The following is a 24,332-nucleotide window of genomic DNA, read 5'->3' as shown; positions in this document are numbered from 1 at the left end:
TGTAGAACAGGAGCTCTGTCCAGGGAAGCAGGAAGGCATCTGAGAGGGAACCTGGGCTGTGCCTGCAGAGTGAGCAGAACTGATGACATTTCCTGTTCTGTTCGGTCGCAAACAAGTCTACCTGAGGAGACCCACCCCATTTGGAAGATAAACCTGGTGAATTCCGGGTGAAGGGACCACTCATGGTGAGAGGAAAAGGATCTGCTCAGTGACCCGTCAGTGCATTCCGAGCTCTCAGAAGATGTGAAACCTCGAGGTGGATAGACTCAATGCTCTGAATGGAGTCGATGGTGCCACCGTGGGACCTGGGCTGGAGGAGTGGCCTGGTCACACTCTACTGCCTTCCCCATGTTTGTCTTTCTTCTGCATCGGTGAGCACCCTCTGTCAGTGTGCTGCTTTCTCGTCACTGGAGATGGGGAATGGTGCCAGGAAGCGCGTGTTGCCGGAGGAGCACTTTGTACAGAGTCTCAAGTGCTTGGTGCAGAATGGGAGTGGCCTGGCTCTGAGGCTGGTCTGAACACGGCTTCCATTTAGATAACCTCTAATCTCTGAGTCCCTTTTTGTACGGGGTCAAAAGTCCAGAGGGATCTGTCACCTGTCTCTCACATAAGTCTCTCCCAAAAACTTCAGCTGGAGTGTGGGTCACTCATGGGCATAGGCTTGCCACAGGAAGCACAAGGTTTGAAACCCAGGGACCAGGGCATGCCTGACCCCAGTCCCTTGACAATAGGGAGAGGGAAACCTTGCTGAAGCAGGAGGTGTTGTTCCAGCAACAGTTGTGGGCGGAAACAAGGAACTGAGAGGGTGCATGGCTGGTGGCACCCCTTATACCAGTACATAAGAACGTGGCACCAGAAGGTACTAGAGCCATCCTGATGGATACCAGTGAGGGAAAAATCTCTGGCAATGGTGCATGGGGTATGCACACATCTAACATGGAATGGATATGAGCAAGCACTCAATGAACATGAAATTTTGAAAATATGATCCTGTTTTGGAGATTAGGGTGGTCACTGGGAAGCTGTTAACTGTGAAAGTAGAGTTCATTTCCTTCCCATTCCAGGAGTTACTGGTGAGCTCTGAAGGCCTAAGCACAAAGTAAGCTCTGATTTTGGGCCTTCCATTTGGTTAATAATGAAGATGGTCCAAGAAATATCTTAAAAAATAAAAGCTGTAATGCACTATTTAATATGCCTAGCTCAGTATATTGTAGACAAATGAAAGTACTGGGCATACATCACATCTTTTAAAAGTATCTGTTTTATAAAAAATGTTAGATATTCTTGCAATCACTTGATAATCTTTGCTAAAGTCAACATACCATAATTTAAAAACAACTAGTTACAATTATTTTGGCAGCCTGTCTGCATGCAATTCACAAAACAAGCTGTGCTTAAACTGTTTTTAATATTGGGCAATACAAAGTTAAGACTCTATGTTAAAATATTTGAGGTCATGAGATTTTACTTTAAAAGCCAAAGAAAACAAGCTAAATATCTAATAATGTCATACTTTACCTTGTAATGCTATTCTCATTGCTATTATATAGAGGAGAACCTAATTTTTGAATTTTATCAAGTTAGTAAACTATTATAAAAAATACAAAGTCTTAACAGACAAGCTAGGGAGGCCAATAAAACCAAAAAAGAACTGGCCTCTATTAAAATGGTCAGATAATCTAAAGAAAATCAAGAGCACAACGATGCTTCAAGTATCATTCTGGTGAACAGATCTAGTAAAAGTAAAGATTATTTCAACTCAGAAAAAATAACCACTTAGCAGAGATGAATGGGAAGTTTTCCCTCATGAGCGTGAAAGCCCCAGCCACCACCATCTTTAGAAATTAACCTTTTAAATTAAAAATAGATATATAAATGTCTGACCATTCACTTTTTTTCCTCCTCGATACAAGTCGTATCTGAAGGCAACGAACAGAGAAAATGCCAACCAGATCCTGGAAAAATCAGTGGATAGTTATAATGAATCTGGTAAAGTCAGTGAATGCCTGTGTCACCAGAGCCCAAAACAGACTGAAACCTAGACCTCAGAGTCAGGTTGATCAACTAAAGATCAGTGTCTAATATGCCTTATACCATTCATAATTTTACTGCAGACAAATCACTGGACAAGAAACCTGGCTCAGTGATCATCCAGGACTAATGTTAGGTCAGCTGGTTCCCCTCTTTTTAATCTTACCCCCAGAAACTGTATTCACCACAGACCAAGAGAGAACATATCTGGAGGAGAGGAGCCATGATATTTCCTACTATGTTCAGACACAGGAAAATCTAATTTGAATCGGAATCCCTTGAGTATCTCCACTGAGAGTCCAAAGGGACTAACCTGGACATTGTTCTAATCTAAAAATCAGACACAAAAGGCTTCCTACAGCAACGGTCAGAGACACTGTCTAACATAGCGAAGAAATCCATAAGACTAGCTAACTTGTAAAACTTAAACATCTTCACAAACTCTCTGAGTAGTCCAAAATCTACTTTTCCAAAAATACACATTAGGATTCTCACACAGTGAGAACACAGGAAATGCAAACACCTCCTTTCCTCCCACCAATCTTCGTCCTCCAGAGATAAATGAAAAGTCTTCTGCAAGGCAAAAAAAAAATTACGATTGTGATTACCAAAAATTCAGGGACACTGTGAAATTCCAAAACTTACTTATGGGAAACTCCACCCAACGAACAGACCAACGAGTAAGAAACATCTATGGGACATACTCATTACATTCTAACAACATTTATGGATACTTTCAAAGTATTCTGTCTCACCCCAATCCCCACCAAGAACATCATGGTTCACAGAGCAATTTTGAGGTTTATGGAGAAAAATACAAGATTTAGCAATGTTAATTTTAAAACTCCACAATGGTATTTTCTGTGGATGAAAGCGGCGAGAGAATCATTGAATTTAACACTTTTAAAATACTTTCTAATAGGTTCAGATAGATCAATATCCAGCTGATTGGATTTATATACAGTAAAAGCCCTATTTTATGAACTAATTGAGAATTGAACAGTCCATAAAATCAAAAAGTTCATAACATCGAACATCTGAAAATTACAATAGGTACAGTGCATAGTATACATAATGAACAATAATAAATGTATACAATAAAAATGATTTTTCTTTGAGAGAACGGAATCCCTTGCCATCAAATCTCTTCGTTTTTAACCCTGTACAATTCCTTGAATGTTGGTTGAAGGACTGAAGTTCATATTTGGCAGCAGGAACCTGGCTTAGACAGCAGAAAAATCGTTCATATAACCGATCATTCAGAAGATTGATGTTCATAAAATCAGGGTTCTACTGTATGGTTATATCTATTGATAAGTGATAAATTCTGCTGACAAGCTGGATAAGTCCTACAGTTTCTTCACTCTACATGGTTAACAGCTTTGTTTTTAAAAGTTAAACAGAGAAAGACAGTTCTAAGTTAAGTATGGAAGAAGCCGCCCTTGCTAACCTGGGATGTCTGGGTGGGAGTCTCTTATATTATTAGGGTCACCTACTCTCCCTTTACAGGACTAGACTGTAGAGAACTATGATAACACCACTATGCTAAAGAACTGATCAAAAGTGAGGTTACAAAAATATCACAGCTATTTCCACAGTGGGCGAGTTAGCTGCTCTGCAGCAAATTCACATCTCCTGTTTCTAGTATCTTCAGATAAAGACACTGTCTGCTATCCAACCAATAAGATACACATTACCAGACCACCCACACAGACAGAAAACCATTTGTTAGGCCACAATCTTAAAATGAGTCTAGCATCAGAAATTTATAAATCCCCCCCAAAAGATTCATAAAATCAAGGAACAAATATGCAACTTCCTGGTGGAGGGACTTTGGAGACAGAGGAGGAAGGTGAAGGGGGAACATCAAGAAAACATATGAAAACATACAGACAAGTAGCAAGTGAAGGTTGTTTTGTTTTGCGAACTCTTAAAATGAAAATCATGATGCAGAACGTACCATATGTCTGATAGGCTATATTACACAACAAACCATCTCACTGCTGTGTTTGAAAGACACTTCTACTCTGGTGACAATGCCATTTTGTTCATGACTTTGGAACATCCAACGTAGGGCTGGACTTGCATTACCAGATATCATAGTTCAGGGCAACTATGCCTGAATTCCCCCTCTGTGGTCTACCAATGGCACCCAACTCTAGGCTCCTGGCTCTTTAGCCATCACTTCCCTTGGGTAGAGATCCGCATCTCTTGCCCTCCTGCCTGGGGATTTTCCAGGCTCCACAATTCCCTGCCCACACTGTGATTTCCCCAGCAAGCCAGACTGCCTAAACAGGCCAGCATCTGTGCGCTTCTTTCTCTTTTCAGCACTATGAACAATGTAACTGTCAGCAGTTACAAGTTACCATACAGCTCCCTGTAAGCAAGCACATTTATTTGTAAGGTGAAAGCATTGCAGAGAAAAATATTAATAAAAATAAAAGAACCTAGACACATGCTAATAAGCAGAGATGACCTATACCTGCTGATGGGGGACCCACAGTTTAAAGGTTTGGCTGCCTCTTGAACAGCTTGAGTCATGTGCTGCCCCTTCCCCCCGGGAGACGTACCCTCAATCTCCCCTCCCAGAAAGCAGTGGCCCCTCCCTGAAGCTTCCAGGTGTTGCTCCTGCCTCTCCCCATGGCATGCAGCTTGCTGGGTCTGGCAGCTGCTGGCAGGGAGGAGGGATCTGGCTGCACCATGTGGCTGAGCGGGGGGTGGAAAAAACTGGCAGAAGTTGGGGAGAGGGCACGTGACCCTACATGCTCCCCCACACGTCGCCTCTGTTAATAAACTTACTAAAGGTCACACCTGAAGGGCTTTGGAAGGAATCAGTCCTTCAAACTCCACCAAGGGTTTTTTCTGTGGTTACAAGTTCATAACAGCCTAAGCTCATAATTAGCACAACCACGAATAATTCAGTCTTTCCTTTATACAGGTTGGGCCTTTGATCTTCAGATTCCAAGAACAGGTGATCAGCAAACAAAGCAGAATGTGAAGAATTACAAAGGAATCTTACAAAACTGGGTGACTGGGCAACAAAATGGCAGATGAAATTCAATGTTGATAATGAAATTGGCCACTGTTGGAAGATTGAACACTGAGCTTGATGGACTATTGGTCTGACCCAGGATGATCATTCTTATGTTCTTATGACAATGGTCCACTCCTCAGGGCGCAGCTTCAAAAGGCTAGACTTTTTTTTTGCATATGCAGGGGGTAGGAAATTTGCATTCACCTCCCCCTACAGAAGTTACATGAAACCCAGCCTACAATAACACATAACCTTTGCATTTAATACAATGGACTCCAAAGATACTTAAACTTAATTCAGTAAGGTTTTTCAAGGATATTGCAGGAAATTGCATATCTATCACATCAGAACCGTACTGCTGATTATCAAATATACTTTATTTCTCTTGGGCTTGTTTTCTAAATTCGTCATGCACCACACACTCCAATAAGGCCCCTGCACTGGTCACTGTCCTTGCTGCCTAGGTGGTGCCATAGAAGTCAATGAGGCCTCAGGTATCCAGTCGCACTGGTGGAGTCTCGGTGAGGGGTTAAATTGCCCTTCTGGTGACTATCGTGGAGCCATCGTAGCCTGGGTCTACTTGCTGACTGTCACCGCCAGAGACTAGTGCTTGGAGTGGTAGGATTGGTGCCAGTATAAGGGGGATCGGTATCATGATGGGAGCACTCCCACGGGGCATGCGACCGAGATCTGTGCCGAGAGGACGACCAGCGGGAGGGCAAACGGTGCTGGTAGTATGAAGACCGGTGCCTCCTCCTAGGTTATCCGCGCTGAGATGGCAGGAATCATGAATGCAGTGCCGGTGACTGAGGGTGAACCCAGAGGATCTGGGCTGTGACGACGGAGATCTGCGACGTGGAGATGGAGAGCACTGCCTCGGCTCGGGGGATCGGCAGCACTCCACTGCCCCCCTGGGGGTGGAGGGTGGTATTCGAGGCTGGCTTTCCCTTGTAGGGAGACTTTGATGTTTCCTGTGGCATGGGCAGAGGCCTCTGCTCTCTCAGTGCCAGGGGAGCTTGGGAAGGCATCAATGTCGCCACAAGTTTGGGTCCCCTATGACTCCTGGGAGTTGGTGGTGGATCCTTTAAGGGGTTAAGGGCCCCGACCAGGGAGGCACATCCACTTGGCTCTGGAGTGGCTGGGCAGTCCAAACTGTGTCCTTTGCCCGATGCCCCATGGCCTTTCTTGCACGGTGCCGGGGAGCCCTGATTTTTAGCTTTCTTTCTGGGCACGAGTGATGGGGAGTGGTGCCAGGTGGAACCCAGTGCCATGGGTTCACTGCGCACCAAGGCCAAGATACTAGGAGTTAAGTCTTGGTGGGAATGGCTCTAAAGCCAGATGAAGGGCAGCCTCCATGAGGAGAGCCCTCAACCAACTATCCCACTCTTTCTGAGTTCTGGGCCAAGATTTTTTTACAAATACAACACTTGTCCTTCAAATGTGATTCCCCAAGCACTTGAGGCAGCTGCTGTGGGGGTCACTTACAGGCATAGGCCTGTTACAGTCCACACAGGGCTTAAGCCCTGGCGACCGAGGCATGCCCCGCTTGGGGCAAAATCACTGCTGGGACTCTAACTTCTAACTACACTTAACTACTTAACACTAACTACTATAAACAACTATTTACGAGGCCCTAAGGCTCGAAGTCAGAAGAGACAAAGCTGCTAGTCCTTGCTATGCAAGGAAAGGCACTCCGACTAGTCACCATGGGTGGTAAGAAGGAATTGAGAGGGTGCAGAGCTGGCGGTGCCTGATATACCGACACATGAGCACGGCACTCAAGGGGGCGCCATATCCGACCCTACGGGTACCGCTAAGGCATAAATCTCCGACGACCATGCACATGGGCACACGCACACCTAGAACGGAATTGACATGAGCAAGCACTCGAAGAAGAAAGAAAATCAGGTTACTTAATTAGTTGCCTAAGTATGGAACCTTAGGTTAAATATTTTAGCCTTTGATTATGGCTTGGGATAACAATGTCCCTTCCTTATTACTGTTTCTTTTAGAACAAGCAAAAGAGAATGCCCTATCCTACACTGCCTGTGACAATGAACAATTCTAAAGAGAAGTGCTGCGTAACAACCCGTCACAGTCAAGAATGCCATTTCTGCATTGCCTTCCCACCAATTTCAAGAGGTAGGACTCAAATGATAATTAAAGACATTAATATGAGTATTACAAACCCTTCTGGGTAAGATGGACTCCTGTTACTATATACTTAACTACAAGGAAAGAAACTGACACCCAATGCAGCAGGGCTTTCCCATAACAAACCAACCCCAGTACGTGCTGTATTTTGTATTTAATTTGCTTCTATAAGAAAGTATGCAAAAGCAAGATATCACCAAAGCTGCTATTTCTGTAAGAGGGGGTTCCAAATAATCATTTCTAGATATAAAAATACTACAAATTATTGAAATGCAAACCAAAACAAGTATCAGGACCTAATTAAGTCAATTGAAATATCACTTTTACAGACCACTTTTACAGATAATTTAAGACAAATGTTTGTACATGCAGAATAAGCTTAAATTGAAAGAGCAATCTCAATCAAGATAATATTTACATTTAAATAACATTTTAAAATAAATATTTTCAACTCTCTTCATTTAATAAATTAATTTTTATTTGGTGTGGGTATGAACATGTGTGCAAAAATGTGTCTAGTTTCTGGCATAGGCATTTATAGAAAATTCCTGAATGCATTTTGCCTGGGGAGATTGTTTTGTCTTGGTTTGGTAATAATAAGCCAAGTTTAATTTTTGATCATTTTAAAATATCTTTTTATCAGTTCAAAAGTTAGGAATTTTAGGAATGGCAAGGCTCAAGTTCACTGCCATTTGTTTTCAAAACTTTTGAGTGCCCTTTGTGAAATCTAGTGAATTTCATGTTTTACTAAACCTAATAGAATGTTGAAAATGAGGTCCTGCTTTCCTGTTTGTGATGGTATAGGCCTAACCACTAGAGAAAGATCACAATTAAACATGTTATCTATAGTGAAGTGTAGAGCAGCTCCTAACTTAGATGTAAAAGTGTAAAGAAAAATGTATGTATATTTTGTGCGTTTTACAGCAATATTTGTCTCCAGCAGAGGGCCAGTAATATGCTATCAAGGGTTTGTAGATTTTTACCAAAGAAGGCAGTAAACACTACTTCCACTGCAAAGAACTAAATGATCAAATACTAAATCCAAATTAAAATACAATCCACACCTATATGTTATTGCTCCTCAGGCTCAACAACTCAAAACCTCTGACCAGTGCAGTCAACAATTAAAAACTGAGAGCTGCTTAAGATGCTAGACCACTACCTAAAATACAAGTATACATGTCATTGGGAAGAACAAACCAAAGACACCAACAAACTGGACTGCTACAGATCATACACAGAACTATCACAACCAGGTAGCTAACTACCTCATCACAATGAAATTTGCAAAACTAAGACAGACTTTCCCCAACTGCAGAATCAGTGACCACAAACTGAAATATGGAATTCGTGGAAAGCGGGACGCAAAAAACATAGTCTAAATGTGGAAAGGAGTGACTATGCACACAATGGGACACGGGGGAACTGAAATGGACACACTTTCTACTCCAATACCCCAAATACGAAGAAGCGTGAGAAAGAAATTTCCTCAAATTATCAGGAATCATTAAAAGACATCTCATCAGAAAATGATGAGGAAAACAATTGTGCCCGACTCTGGGAGAAAGGAGATATGGCATTGTATTACACAGTCACCTATACCATGTCAGGAATAGACTATAAATGGATACAGGGGATCAAATGCAGACATAGTGTGTAACCCTATCATGGGGTAGGTTGTGTCTGCCTCTGACAGATACCCGAGGGCCTCTCTTGCCCTCTGACAAAACTTGCATAGATTGTTATGCCTATAAAGTCTCTTGAATTGTTATATTTATGGCACCAAGCTGAATGAAAGGTTCAAGTGATTTCCCTCTCTCTACAGAGCATCCTTATTTTTCTGGGTATTGTTGTATCATGCCTCTCAGAAATCACTTTTATATCACAGGCTCATTAAATACTTCTTTCTGGAGAGTACATTTTTCGCTTCTGAAATGCACTGAATTGCATCAAATATCTGATTTTGTTTTTAAAATGTTGACTATTCTTATTCCAACTAAAATGTAAGAGGTTGCCTAGAACTTTCTGGCACCCATTGAATGTGAATAGTAAATATTTTTAGTTCCTTAGAATTGATGTCACCTCAATATTTGATTATACAAGTATCTCACCATACCACAACACAATCAACATCTCAATAAAGCAATGCCTATATTAGTATTTTAGAATACACTCATGCCTGGAATTTTCAATGGAACCTAAAGGAATTACAATGGGATTTGGGTGCTTAACTTCTTTAGGCTCCTTTTAAAATCTCAGCCTATAATTTAAAAAGTGAAAAATAACACAACACTTAGATCTTGATGAGTAAAACATTTTTAAAATTCAAAGAACTCATGTTTATAAACAGTGCTTCTATGTCCTTTACATATTCAAAAGTACCTTACAAGCAGTGGGTGAAATCCTGGCCCAAATGAATTCAGTGGTAAAACTCTCGACTATTTTACCAATTATCAATAACAGTGCTTCCTCGCCCAAATATAAACAACAACAAAATGAACACATGGGAAAAAATGCATATATGGTCTTTTTCAGTTTTTCTGAAAGCCTCTCTACTGACAAAATGCTCGTAGGCAATGTCATGGAGGTTGCTTCCCCTGGCTCAAAGTTACTTCTACTTCTGCTATAGTAGTAGTAAAAAGTTAACTTCACAGCAGCCCATCAGGGTTCAGCCCCCTACTCACTGGGGCATAATTTGAAACTGAGGCATAGACTCCATCCAAAATACTTTACAGCAATCGTTCTCAAACTTTTGTACTGGTGACCCGTTTCACACAGCAAGCCTCTGAGTGCGACCCCCCTTATAAATTAAAAACACTTAAATATATTTAACACCATTATAAATGCTGAGGGCAAAGAGGGTTTGGGGTGGAGGCTGACATCTTGCGACCCCCTCCCGTAATAACCTTGCAACCCCCTGAGGGGTCGTGACTCCCAGTTTGAGAACCCCTGCTTTACAGCATCCAGTATGATGTACTACAGGAATGCTATGGAGATAAGTTATTTCTGAAGCAAGTCCGCTATAAAAAAAGTTTGCTGTAACTACTATATGAATATACAAAAATTGTTGAAGATCACAAAGCTGTCCCAGATCACAGAAAAAAGCTGTTCTTTCATACTTTTCGTATTTTTGTATCCATTCCCTTTCATATCTACAGATACTATCTATGGGATAGATTGTAGGCTACAAATTAACTCATATTTGCACACACAGGTTTAAGGATGTGGAACAATTTATAATATTTTTCATCTGATATACAGGAATATTTGATTGTACTGTCTAATCAGTGTTTGTCCATTTCAGTTTCTCCCCCAAACAGGAATATTAATGCCCCCTACCTCTATCTTTAGCCTCCAGAAGTTTCTGGCATCCTTTGGATTTTTGTAAACAAAAAACCTGGCAATATACTCAACTGAGAACTTGGCAGAGTGCATCATGGCAATTTTCAAATCCAGTTCATTGAGCTCATTTTTCATGTTAGAGAATCTATCCTTTTTTCTGAGAGCACTGGGGTAAGGAGGAGGCCCATTTTCCTAACAGGGAAGTTTCCCCATGTTCCACAATCTTCAGCCTCATCTTCTTCATACCCAGATTTCCACAAGGCAGAAACAATTCTATGCATCTCATTTGCTTCTGTTTTAGAAACAGGAGGCTTCCTAACCAAATCAGGCAGACAAGATCCCAAATTTCATGGTTCAGCAAACCATCACGTGGAAATCTATTTAATAAACTAAAATAAAAAAAATAAAAATCACCTCTCTGTTTCACCAGAGATCTCAACTGGCTTAAATTCTTTGTGTTTGATATTCTTCCATCTTATCCATGCACATTTAAGCTTATTTACATTTTCACATTGCATCATGTCACGGGCATGTATTTCAGGTCAGTAACCTGAAAATCAAGTCCTTGGATGTTCACCAAAGTGTCTGATTTTTTTCTTATACAGTCCCAAAACTATCTTGCAATCCAGTCAATTTGAATGTGTAGTCACTGCAGCCTTTTTATAACTGATGTTTAACTAATATCAATAATCAGACAAAGATACATATCTATCTTATACACCAAAGATTGGGGGGAGAGGGGAAATAAATTCTTCCTGTTTTCAGAAAGCTTGCCCAGGGAATCAATTTGTCCTACAGAAGGTAAAAATAGAGGAAGGTTTCCATACTTCTCACTTTGTAAAAGCAAAATAAACTTCTCAGGTATACTCAATCATGCTCAAAGCAGTCAATGTTTCCAGAGCTCAAACACCAGAACAAAGTATAAAAGAACTTTGTGTGATCTGGGACAGCTTTGTGATCTTCAACAATTTTGTATATTCATATAGTAGTTACAGCAACATTTTTTATGCTTTAGGTCTCATCACTTCAACTGATGCTGAACAAATATTTTAAGATAATTATATTCAATAAATTTTGTATCAAAATTTAAGTTTAGCAAAAATAAACTTAAAAAAATATCAATAGAAATGTCTCCTTGTATTTTTATTCAAGTTTCAATTTTTTTAGGGAAAAAAAAAACAACACCTTACAGTGTTTGCAACCCAAACATTGATTCATTGTGCTAGTGCATAAAAATCAAAGTGGAACTGACTGTAACAAAAGATAAAACTGACCAGACTATTTTTATTGTCCAAGTCAAGCAAAGTTTAAACAGTAGGCAACGAATTCTGAATTACTAAATTGTGAAATTACAATTGAATTACTAAATTTTGTGAAATTACAAGTGAACAAAAAAGGATACTGCAAACAAAATGCACTATTTTCACAACTGTAGTTCATTTTTATGATATTTCATAACATATTAGTAAACTTTACTTTAAGACTCTTTCCATTGTCATGAATGGAAGCAGGAACAAATCCACACTGAGCTATTATATCTTGCCTGAGGGGTTGAGGAAAGACCATTTTTATCCAACAAAATGTGAGAATTAGAAAAATGCAGAAGAGGAAGATTCTGCTTTAAAACTAAAAGCATTTTATAACCTAGAAATATTTATATTAAAAGGATCAATTTTTAGTATTTTTGAACAAGAGTTTCTCTTAAGATTTAGAACAACAACAGAATATATCGTCCCAGAAGGTGCTGGAATAAGTAAACAGATGCTATGAAACATCAAGGACCATGAAAAAAACATAATAACATGACAAAATAGAACAGATATAATTAAGGCCAGGAAAAAATATCACTAACACCCGTCGCTCATTTTCAACAGGAAACTGAAGCGACGTATACATTATGACTTAAACATGCACACAACGTACATATACACAAATTCCATTCTTCTTGAGAAGCAGAAAAAAACCCATCTCTCTTTGGGCTAAAATTAACAAAAGTTCAACAGCCTGACAATATCAGCATGCTGATTCACATACTTCTCAATTCAATTCAGTGTCACAGAAATGACTTTCTGAGAACCATTGTTGTATTTTTGATTTCACTTCTGATCAACAGGAAAAAAAAAATGAAAAAGGACAAACAAAAACCAAGAAATGCATTCTCCCAACAGCTACACTTAAAAGTGCAAACATTTGGAGATGTTGACTCCTGTGTTCAATTGGCTCATGATGTCAGCTTCCACTGCCTACTTATTAAATTTTCAAACAAGCACCTTCATGCTTTTTCCCTTGCTTTCCTTGACCACATGCAAGGAGCACCCCATAAACTTCTGCCAAACGAACTCATTATCCTCCTTCAAACTCTCCTCTGTCATAATGCCTACAAAAACCTCAACAGTTAGAGCACTGGTGTGCTGAGACCACAGCCTATTATGCTGATCAATATGGTCTCATTGTTCCTTTGTACTCCACCATCTGTAGTCTCTTGTCTTGTACGTAGATTGTAAACTTTTTGAGACAAGAACTGTCCTTTGTTTATACAGTGCCTAGCACAATGGGGTCCTGATCCACGATGAGGGCTCCTAGAAATGAATGCCAGGAACAAACTTTTCCCTTGGGCGGGTCATTCTATACAATGGGTTCATTACACATGTAGTACTGATCATCATCAGAGGCAAGATGCTGAACTTGATGGACCAGTAGTCTGATCCATGTTCTTCTGAAGTAATTCCCCTGAAGTATAGATATATATAGATAAAAATCAAACAGACAACCTTGTTTTAGAAAATGGACACAAGCTTGTACAAAGTGAAAACATACATTAAAACTTCAAAAAGTAAACTACTATTTTATTAAAAAACATCAGTAAATCAATAATGACAAAATAAAAATGGTAGCTGATTTTGTTGTTTTTCTTCTTCTTTCATATAGCTTGGGTAGGTAGCAACAACTACAAATTTATGAGGACGTATAATCATTGCTACGTTCACTTGGAGGTCGGTAAAACGATGTCCAGTGGCCAATTGACGACATTGGTATGTTGGTACATTTGTACAAAACACAGACCACAAAACCCCCCAGCACTTAACAGAAGCACCGCATGAAGGTTGTCATTTTGTTAAGAGTGATTTATGGAGTGGACAAACTTAATTCCTAATTCAAATCAGAAGACATATGAAGTAATCTTTTATATGTTACCAAATAAACAAAAAAGTCTCTCTCGTTCTCTATCTCACTCACACAAACACATACATGTGATGTTATAAAAGAATAATTTTCTCTCCCTCTTCATTCACCAAAGTTCTTTGAAGTTTTGCTTACCTTCTTTATCAGCAAATAACTGACTATCTGCAATGACTTTTGGCATCTCTGGATTGTAACGAGTTCCCTCTGGAAAAATCACAAGATACATCTGTGGGATTAAAAAAAATATATATGCACATATTTTAAAAATCAGACATAGCAGATAATTTCTGAAAACATTAATACAATTTTGGCCTTACACATGAGATTAACATCACATGCCAGATACAGCTGCAAGTATTGGAAGAAAATGAATGCTCATTACAAAGCTACAGGAGGCTTACTTTAACCATGTCGCATACATAGCTGGTACATTTGTAATGCTACAGTTTAGGGTTTAAAACTATTTTCCATCATTAACCCAATTTTCAGGGTTTTATAAGTCTGCAGTGATTTAACAAATGTTAAGAGGAAAGATAAAAAAGCCACATATCAAAAGGAAGATTAGGAAATCAATTGAGGAAATAAACAGCAGGAGCAGCTGAGCTAAGAACAAAATTCCTGTTCTCATGTAATAATTTTTAGTAATATAGATAGTATTCAACTCAAAATACAGTGGCAGAATGAACTTTAAATATAACCTGTTTACTCTTTTCCACTGACATATCACAGAGGATCTAAACTGGATTTTCTCCATTACCACTGATGTTATTTTTAACTTAAACTTTATCTCAGACTCCATAATCACCAGAAGTTCTATTAGTTGATCAAATATAAATTCCACGTTACATAAAAATGCTCCATACCTTTGATTGGATTTGCATTAAAAACATACATAATATGCATTGGAAATGCCATGTTATAGCAAATGTTAACTAGCATGAAATTAAACATGATTTGATTTTACTCAGTGTAAAAATCATGTCAGCCAGTTACGGTTAACCCAAATAGCCGATTTCTCTGGTGTCATAGCAGAGGTTGCTCTTGTGGAAAAAGATGTGAAGGAAGAAAAGGTAGTGGCTTCGCAGATAGTGAAAGGAAGGTGTTCCATGCATAAGGGCAGTGGAGAAGAAGTTACGGAGAGGTTGGAATGAGAAGCTGATACCTGAGAGGACACGACTGGCATTTGTGGTACGAAGTCTTTGGAGGGAGAAGGGATGTGATACGAGACAGGAATAGACCATTATCAAAGGTCAAAGTTATGAAGGGCCCTAAATGGTAGGAAAAGAAGCTTAAGATTTATGCAGTGGAACTTAGTGAGATAATGGAGGTGATATGGTCAGAGCAACATGCAAAAATCTTAGCAGCTACATTTTAAACTAACTGGAGGGACCAACTTGGGGGGTTCGCAAAAGTATAGAGAAAGAGGCAATATCTTGATTGCCATGAGAAAGATTTAAATAAGAAAACTTCAGCTGCATGGACGAGAAAAAAACAGGAAGGAATTTAAAGGCTGTAGATGAAAAAGTGACAGGACTTGGACACAGCCTGGACGTGTAGAGGAAAAGAGAGGGAGGAGTCAAAGATGACACCAGGCCAGAGTGACAAGGAGTAGAGTAGTTATAGTATCATAGGACTGGAAGGACCCTCGATAGGTCATCTAGTCCAGTCCCCTGCACTGAGGCAGGACTAAGTATTAGGCCATCTCTGAGAGGTGTTTATCTAACCTGTTCTTAAAAGCATCCAAATCTCAGATATTCACAACCTCCCTGGGTAATTTATTCCAGTGCTTAACTACTCTTACAGTTAGGAAGTTTTTCCTAATGTGTAACCTAAATCTCCCTTACTGCAATTTAAGTCCCTTACTTCTTGTCCTGTCCTCAGTGGGTAAGAACTACAATTTATCACCCCTCCTTTTTATAACAATCTTTTACATACATTAAGGTTGTTATGTCCCCTCTCAGTCTTTTTTCCTCCAGACTAACCACACACAAATTTTTCAATCTTTCATAAGAACGTAAGAAAGCCATACTGGGTCAGACCAAAGGTCCATCTAGCCCAGTATCCTGTCTTCCAACAATGGCCAATGCCAGGTGTCTCACAGGGGATGAACAGAACAGGTAATCATCAAGTGATCCATCCCCTGTCGCCCATTGTCAGCTTCTAGCAAACAGAGGCTAGGGACATTGTCCCTGTCCATCCTGGCTAATAGCCATTGATGAACCTATCTTCCATGAAATTATCTAGTTCTTTTTTGAACCCTGTTATAGTCTTGGCCTTCACAACATCCTCTGGCAAGGAGTTCCACAGGTTGACTGTGCATTGTGTGAAAAAATACTTCCTATTATTTGTTTTAAACCTGCTGCCTATTAATTTAATTTGGTGACCCCTTGTTCTTGTGTTATGAGAAGTAGTAAACAACACTTCCTTATCTACTTTCTCTACACCAGTCATGATTTTATAGACCTCTATCATATCCCCCCTTAATCGTCTTTTTTCCAAGCTGAAAAGTCCCAGTCTTATTAATCTCTCCTTATATGGCAGCTGTTCCATACCCATAGTTTTTGTTGCCCTTTTCTGAACCTTTTCTAATTCCAATATATCTTTTTTGAGATGGGGCGACCACATCTGCATGCAGTATTCAAGATGTGGATGTATCATGGATTTATATAGAGGCAATATGATATTTTCTGTCTTATTATCTATCCCTTTCTTAATGATTCCCAACATTCTGTTCACTTTTTTGAACTGCTGCTGCACATTCAGTGGATATTTTCAGAGAGCTAGCCACAATGACTCCAAAATCTCTTTCTTGAGTGGTAAGAGCTAATTTAGACCCCATTGTTTTATATGTATTTATAGTTGGGATTATGTTTTCCAATGTGCACTACTTTGCTTTTATCAACACTTAATTTCATCTGCCATTTTGTTGCCCAGTCACCCAGTTTTGAGAGATTCTTTTGTAGCTCTTTGCAGTCTGCCTGGGACTTAACTATCTTGATAGTAATTTTGTATCTGCAAATTTTGCAACCTCACCATTTGCCCCTTTTCCCAGATCATTTATGAATATATTAAATAGGACTGGGCCCAGTACAGACCCTTGGGGGGCACCACTATTTACCTCTCTCCATTCTGAAAACTGACCATTTAATTCCTACCCTTTGTTTCCTATCTTTTAACCAGTTACCAATCCATGAGAGGACCTTCCCCCTTATCCCATGACATCTTACATTGCTTAAGAGCCTTTGGTGAGGGACCTTGTCAAGGGCTCACTGAAAATCAAAGTACACTATATCCATTGGATCTCCCTTGTCCACATGGTTGTTGACCCCCTCAAAGAATTCTAGTAGATTGGTGAGGCCTGATTTCCCTTTACAAAAACCATGCTGACTCTTCCCCAACAGCTTATGTTCATCTATGTGTCTGACAATTTTGTTCTTTACTATAGTTTCAACCAATCTGCTCGGTACTGAAGTCAAGTTTACCGGTCTATAATTGCCGGGATCACCTTTGGAGCCCTTTTTAAAAATTGACGTCACATTAGCTATCCTCCAGTCATTTGGTAGAGAAGCTGATTTAAATGATAGGTTACAGACTACAGTTAGTAGTTCTTCAATTTCACATTTGAGTTCCTTCAGAACTCTTGGGTGAATACCATCTGGTCCTATTGACTTATTACTGTTTAGTTTATCAATTTATTCCAAAACCTCCTCTAACAACACCTCAATCTGGGACAGTTCCTCAGATTTGTCACCTGAAAAGAATGCCTCAGGTTTGGGAATTTCCCTCACATCCTCAGTCGTGAAGACTGACGCAAAGAATTCATTTAGTTTCTCTGCAATTGCCTTATCCTTGAGTGCTCCTTTAACATTTTGATGGTCCAGTGACCCCACTGGTTGTTTAGTAGGCTTCCTGCTTTTGATGTACCAACCTGCAAAACACTCTCAAAGACTCTCTAGCCCTTGCTCGAGAAAACCTACAGGATGCTCAACAAGAGCAAAAGGCCTGGAATGATAAACATGCCATCTTCATCATCTGAACCCATGGAAAAGAAGCCCTTGAGGAATTCCATCATGAGTTCAACAATTTCCATCCCACCATCAACCTCAGCCTGGACCAGTCCACACAAGAGATCACTTCCTGGACACTATGGTGCTAATAAGCGACGGTCACATAACCACCACCCTATACCGGAAACCTACTGACCGCTATTCCTTCCTACATGTCTCCAGCTTTCATCCAGACCACACCACATGATCTATTGTCTATAGTCAAGCTCTACGATACAATCACATTTGCTCTAACCCCTCAGACAGAGACAAACACCTACAAGATCTCTATCAAGCATTCTTACAACTACAATATCCACCTGCTGAGGTGAAGAAACAGACTGACAGAGCCAGAAGAGTACCCAGAAGTCACCTACTACAGGACAGGCCCAACAAAGAAAATAACAGAACGCCACTAGCCATCACCGTCAGCCCCCAACTAAAACCTCTTCAACACATCATCAAGGATCTACAACCTATCCTGAAGGACGACCAATCACTCTCACAGATCTTGGGAGACAGGCCAGCCCTTGCTTACAGACAGCCCCCCAACCTGAAGCAAATACTCACCAGCAACCACACATCACACAACAGAACCACTAACCCAGGAACCTATCCTTGCAACAAAGCCCATTGCCAACTGTGTCCACATATCTATTCAGGGGACTCCATCATAGGGCCTAATCACATCAGCCACACTATCAGAGGCTCATTCACCTGCACATCTACCAATGTGATATATGCCATCACGTGCCAGCAATGCCCCTCTGCCATGTACATTGGTCAAACTGGACAGTCTCTACGTAAAAGAATAAATGGACACAAATCAGATAAAGAATTATAACATTCAAAAACCAGTAGGAGAACACTTCAATCTGTTTGGTCACTCGATTACAGACCTAAAAGTTGCAATTCTTCAACAAAAAAACTTCAAAAACAGACTCCAATGAGAGACTGCTGAATTGGAATTAATTTGCAAACTGGATACAATTAACTTAGGCTTGAATAGAGACTGGGAGTGGATGGGTCATTACACAAAGTAAAACTATTTCCCCATGTTTATCCCCGCCCCCACTGTTCCTCAGATGTTCTTGTCAACTGCTGGAAATGGCCCACCTTGATTACCACTACAAAAGGTTCCCCCCCTCCCACTGGTAATATCTAACCTTAAGTGATCACTCTCGTTACAGTGTGTATGGTAACACCCATTGTTTCATGTTCTCTATGTATATAAATCTCCCCACTGTATTTTCCACTGAATGCATCCGATGAAGTGAGCTGTAGCTCACGAAAGCTTATGCTTAAATAAATTTGTTAGTCTCTAAGGTGCCACAAGTACTCCTTTTCTTTTTGCGAATACAGACTAACACGGCTGCTACTCTGAAACCTTTGAAGTAGGTGACCAAGTCATGATCCTGAAAATGCTCCAGGCCAATAAGCATCTTGGGAGGGGCCATTTATGGTCTGAGAGTGCCTGGGAGCCGTTAATTATCTCATAACATTCCCAGGCCCTACCTAAAGTATACCATGCTAATTCTCTAAAGCCCTTTTATTCCTCAGAAATCAAGGTTCTCCAGTTTACAGCCCAGGGAGGAGAGGACGCTGAGTGGCCGGAAGGAGTATACTATGAAGGAAAAAGAAATGGTGGCATAGAAGAGGTGAGCCTTTCCATGACCCTTGGACGTAAGCAGCGACAACAAATCCAGGAGCTGTGCACCAGCTTTGTACCAATGTTTTCAGCCACCCCAGGACAGACAGAATAGGCGTACCACTCCATTGACACAGGTGATGCTCGCCCAATTAGAGCTGAACCCTACCGGATGGCTCCTCAAGCCAAAACCGCAAGAGAAAGGGAGATCAAGGACATGTTGCAGATGGGTGTAATCCGCCCCTCTGAGAGTACATGGGCCTCTCCAGTGGTTCTGGTTCCTAAACTTTTGCGTGGACTACCATAAACTAAATACTGTAACTCTCCCAGAAAACTATCCAATGCCATGCATAGATGAGCTATTGGAGAAACTGGGACGTGCCCAGTTCATCTCCACCTTAGACTTAACTAAGGGGCACTGGCAAGTGCCACTAGATGACCCCGCCAAGGAAAGGTCAGCCTTCATCACCCATGTAGGGCTGTATTAATTTAATGTGCTCCCTTTTGGACTGCAAAATGCACCCACCACCTTTCAGAGACTGGTAGATAACCTTCTGGCTAGATTTGGGGAATTTGCAGTCGCCTATCTTGATGATGTGGCTATATTCTGAGATTCATGGGCAGAACATCTGGAACACCTCCAAGCTGTCTTGCAGTGCACAAGAGAGGCAGGATTTAGATTTTGGATTTGTTCTTCTAGATGGTTAGTGAGAGAGAATACAGGCTACCTTTTCAGGAAACAAGTTAAGATTCACAACTTGCAGTTAGGAAAGGTCAACTTTATTTATGAATTAGCATATTAAGTAGATCAGTAATTGCTGAAGAATATTGAATACTAAAGTAATTTTTTCAGTCACTTTTCTGACTGCAACAATACTAATGTACAAGTTGTAGTAATATCAAAAAACTAGTAATAATGCCCCCATTTCATGATAATATGATTATAAAGCTGCCATACAAACTCTTGTGACAACAGTTATTGCCCTTATGATGCAAATGCAAATTATATAAGAAATAGCTGATACTGAAGTAACACAATTTAATAGTTTTTTGATTGGGTTTTCCATTATTTCCCTTTTGCACAGGTACTTAAATGCTTTGCCTATTTTAAAAAAAAAGATATGATGCTGGCACAGCTGACTATCCATTTCAATGTGGATTTAGCAAGCAAAAGTGAAATTTCCTGAAAGAACAAGGCAATTTAGTAGTTGATAATCTCCAAATTCTAGCAAGAAGTTTCAGCTTACTATACCGTGAGAATTTCTAACAAGTTTAAAAATCAAATTCCAGCTCTTGAAAGAAAACTCTTCTGGTATGCATTATTTAGAAAGAATGAAACCACTCTGAGCAGCAGACACAAGAAGGGGCAGTTTATCTTTGCAGCAGTTTAATACAGGAGGTAGCCAAGTTTTTTTCCTTTTTACTCAAGTGTTATTTTTTAAAAGAATGAAAAATGAACGGGACCACATGACATGAGGTAGGACAAATATATATATATGTAACCAAAAGATGCACTAAACTAAGAGCCTCAACTCCGTTCCTGTCTTCCTTGAACTCTCAAGTTTCTCTGTTAATGGGAACAGGCATTACTCCAGAAAGCCTAAACATTGATCATTTTGAATTTTTTTTAAAACTGTAGGTGAAAATGATAAATAATAAAGTGATCCCAAGTCCAGACTCCCCCATTTCTCTCAATCTGCAAACAACCTTTTCCCTGGTTTCAGAGTAACAGCGTGTTAGTCTGTATTCGCAAAAAGAAAAGGAGTACTTGTGGCACTTTAGAGACTAACCAATTTGAGTATAAGCTTTCATGAGCAACAGCTCACTTCATGGGATGCATACTGTGGAAAGTACAGAAGATCTTTTTATACACACAAAACATGAAAAAATGGGTGTTTACCACTACAAAAGGTTTTCTCTCCCCCCACCCCACTCTCCTGCTGGTAATAGCTTATCTAAAGTGATCACTCTCCTTACAATGTGTATGATAATCAAGGTGGGCCATTTCCAGCACAAATCCAGGGTTTAACAAGAACGTCTGAGGGGGTGGGGGTAGGAAAAAACAAGGGGAAATAGGTTACCTTGCATAATGACTTAGCTACTCCCAGTCTCTATTCAAGCCTAAGTTAAATGTACCCTGACACTTAAAGAAACGAATAAGATAAGATTTTTTAGAAACACCAAATAAAAGGGTTTGTTTTATTTTGTGCATGTTGTCACACTGCTTTTCTGCCCTGACTGCAGCATCAGGTAAACAAATTATTATTCTGGAATGTCTGCCATTATTTGTCATGTCAAGGTATATAGCAATATTTATGCTTGTGCTAAATTCATTGGCACATAAGCTCTGTCTGACTAAAAGGTCTTCCATTAAAAACACAATTTGATGTCTTGTGGACATGTCATGTTAGATTTCAGAACTATCAAGTATCTTCATGAATAGTGTGTTAAATGCATAAAGCTATCACTTTCTTGTCTCAATATGGCATGGTATGGTAATTGTAGATTAAAGGGTATTTACAACATCTATATTTAAACTATTCTCAGACAGAGTAGATAATGGAAACTTAAGTCTCCCCTGAAATAATGACTCAGAAGCACTGCTTCTTTTATCTTAACAGACATAAGCATTTGGTTTAGTAAGTATAATCTTGACAGTTCTATTTCAACCTGGTAAACTTACATTCTCCTCTTTGGTTGGAAAGAAGTTTATAAAACAGTACACCCATTTATATGTTAGCTACACTGATAAGTTCACACCTACACCATCACTAAAATGCTGGAACAGTCCCAATTTCACTTGAAAACCATTTTCAAAAGTTCACTACGAACAGTTTCATGAGTAAGTGCTACTCAGTGTAAGAAAAGTTTGCAGAACAATGCCCTCTGTCAACATTTTGAAATTGGGTCAAGGAGCATCTCAGTCTCAGACTTTAAGGCCAGAAGGGACCATCATGATCATCTAGTCTGACCTCCTGCATATTTCAGGCCAGAGTACCTCACCCCCCCGCTCCTGCAACTCATAACCTCTGGCTGAACTACTGAAGTCTTCAAAACTTGATGTAAAGACTTCAAGTTATACAGAATCCACCATTTACTCTAATGCAAACCAGCAAGTGACCCGTGTCCCATATAGCAGAAGAAGGCAAAAAATATTCCAGGTCTCAGGCAAACTGACCTGACAGAAAATTGCTTCCTGACCCCAAATGTGGAGATCAGTTATACCCTGAGCACCTGAGAAACAATTTTCTGTTGTAAATCAGAGCCTTCCTCTTCCATCTCTGGCTGTTGGAGATATTTACTACAGCAAATGCAGACAGGCCATATGCCATTGTAGGCAACCTCACCATATCTTCCCCTCCATAAATGTAACAAACTCAGACCTGGAACCAGTTAAATTTTTTGCCTCCACTGCTCTCCTTGAAAGGCTGTTCCAGAACTTCACTTCTCTGATGGGTAGAATCCTACAACAAATTTCAAGCCTAAACTTGTTCATGGATAGTTTATATCCATCTGTTCCTGTGCCAACTAGCCCTTAACTTAAATAATGCCTCTCCCTCCCTGGTATTTATCCTTCTGATGTATTTATAGAGAGCAGTCATACCTCCCTCAGCTTCTCTTTTTGTTAGGCTAAAGAAGCCAAATTCCTTAAATTTCCTCTCATAAGCCAGATTCTCCATTTCTCTGATTATCCTAGTAGCATCTGTTCCAGTCGGAACTCATCTTTCTTAAACATGGGAGACCAGAATTGCACACAGTATTCCAGATGAGGTCTCACCAGTGCCTTGTACAATGGTAACAACACTTCCCTCTCTCTACTGGAAATACATCACCTCACGCATCCTAGGTTTGCATTAGCCTTTATCATGGCTGGAGTAATTGGGGAAGGGCGGGTTGCCTGTGAGGTGTGACAGTCCACTAAGGTTTACAAATGGATTCTGAGCCCAAAAAGGTTGAGAACTCCTGCTTTATATCAATAAAAAGATCCCAGAAGTGAATAGAGAGCCAGCAAATCAATTGGAGCACCGAAGCAAAGCTCCCTGTGACTACCACCAATCAATAAATAAGCAGTTGAATAACATACCAGCCATAACTTTTGAGTGAACTTCAAGAGTCATGCCATGTAGAGAACATTACAGTAATCCAGCCTGTACCTAGAGTGTGTTTTTTGACTGTTTATTTTTCCTGAACCTGTTTTCATAGCTTTAGAATACTTGAAATGAAACAGGCCACTCATACTCTGGGCACGTCTACACTTTCCTCCAGAGCGATTGATCTGGCGGGGGGTCGATTTATCGTGTCTAGTGAAGACACGATAAATTGACTGCCGAGCCCTCTCCCGTCGACTCCAGTACTCCACCGGAGCGAGAAGCGTAGGCGGAGTTGATGGGGGAGCGTCAGCAATGGACCTACAGCAGTGTAGACACCGCAGTAAGTAGATCTAAGTACATCCACTTCAGCTATGTTATTCACATAGCTGAAGTTGCATAACTTAGATCGATACCACCCCTTCCCCCCCCCCCGCGCGTAGACCAGGTCTAAAGGTTTAAGACATGCTGTCATAACATCAATCCAGGTATTCAGTAATTATTTCTATTTTATATTCACCTCAACAGACTAGGCGGTGTTGATTAACACATTTGCTACTGTGCTCACTACTAAATGTAAATATGATAAGCCATTTCAGAAATACTAGTAATCTCTGATGGATTGATAAAGAGGATTCCGAAGCATCATTTTGTTTAAACGATATGGCAGTGTCACTCAGTCTCCACCCAATTCCAAGGATTAAGTTAAACATGCACATGGCCTAGACTTTAGTGACTCAAATTTAAATACTGGAAGCACCCAAAATCCTGACATAATCTCATATCTCAAAACAGGGAAAGGAAAG

At 40.1% G+C, this 24,332-nt stretch overlaps 1 protein-coding gene across 2 annotated transcripts in view; it reads right to left on the bottom strand.

Moving 5' to 3' along the window:
- AGPAT5 (1-acylglycerol-3-phosphate O-acyltransferase 5) overlaps positions 1-24,332 on the bottom strand; it is a 116,015-nt gene that overhangs the window by 41,935 nt on the left and 49,748 nt on the right. For both annotated transcript variants that reach the window (XM_073336236.2, XM_073336235.2), the window contains exon 5: positions 13,880-13,970. In XM_073336236.2, coding sequence (XP_073192337.1) covers positions 13,880-13,970 — 91 coding nt within the window. The remainder of the gene's footprint in view (positions 1-13,879; positions 13,971-24,332) is intronic.

Source organism: Lepidochelys kempii, chromosome 3 (genome assembly GCF_965140285.1).
Source record: "Lepidochelys kempii isolate rLepKem1 chromosome 3, rLepKem1.hap1, whole genome shotgun sequence".
Classification (NCBI taxonomy): Eukaryota; Metazoa; Chordata; order Testudines; family Cheloniidae; genus Lepidochelys; species Lepidochelys kempii.
The sequence above is the reverse complement of the archived record's forward strand: the minus strand, read 5'-3'. Positions and strand labels throughout refer to the sequence as shown.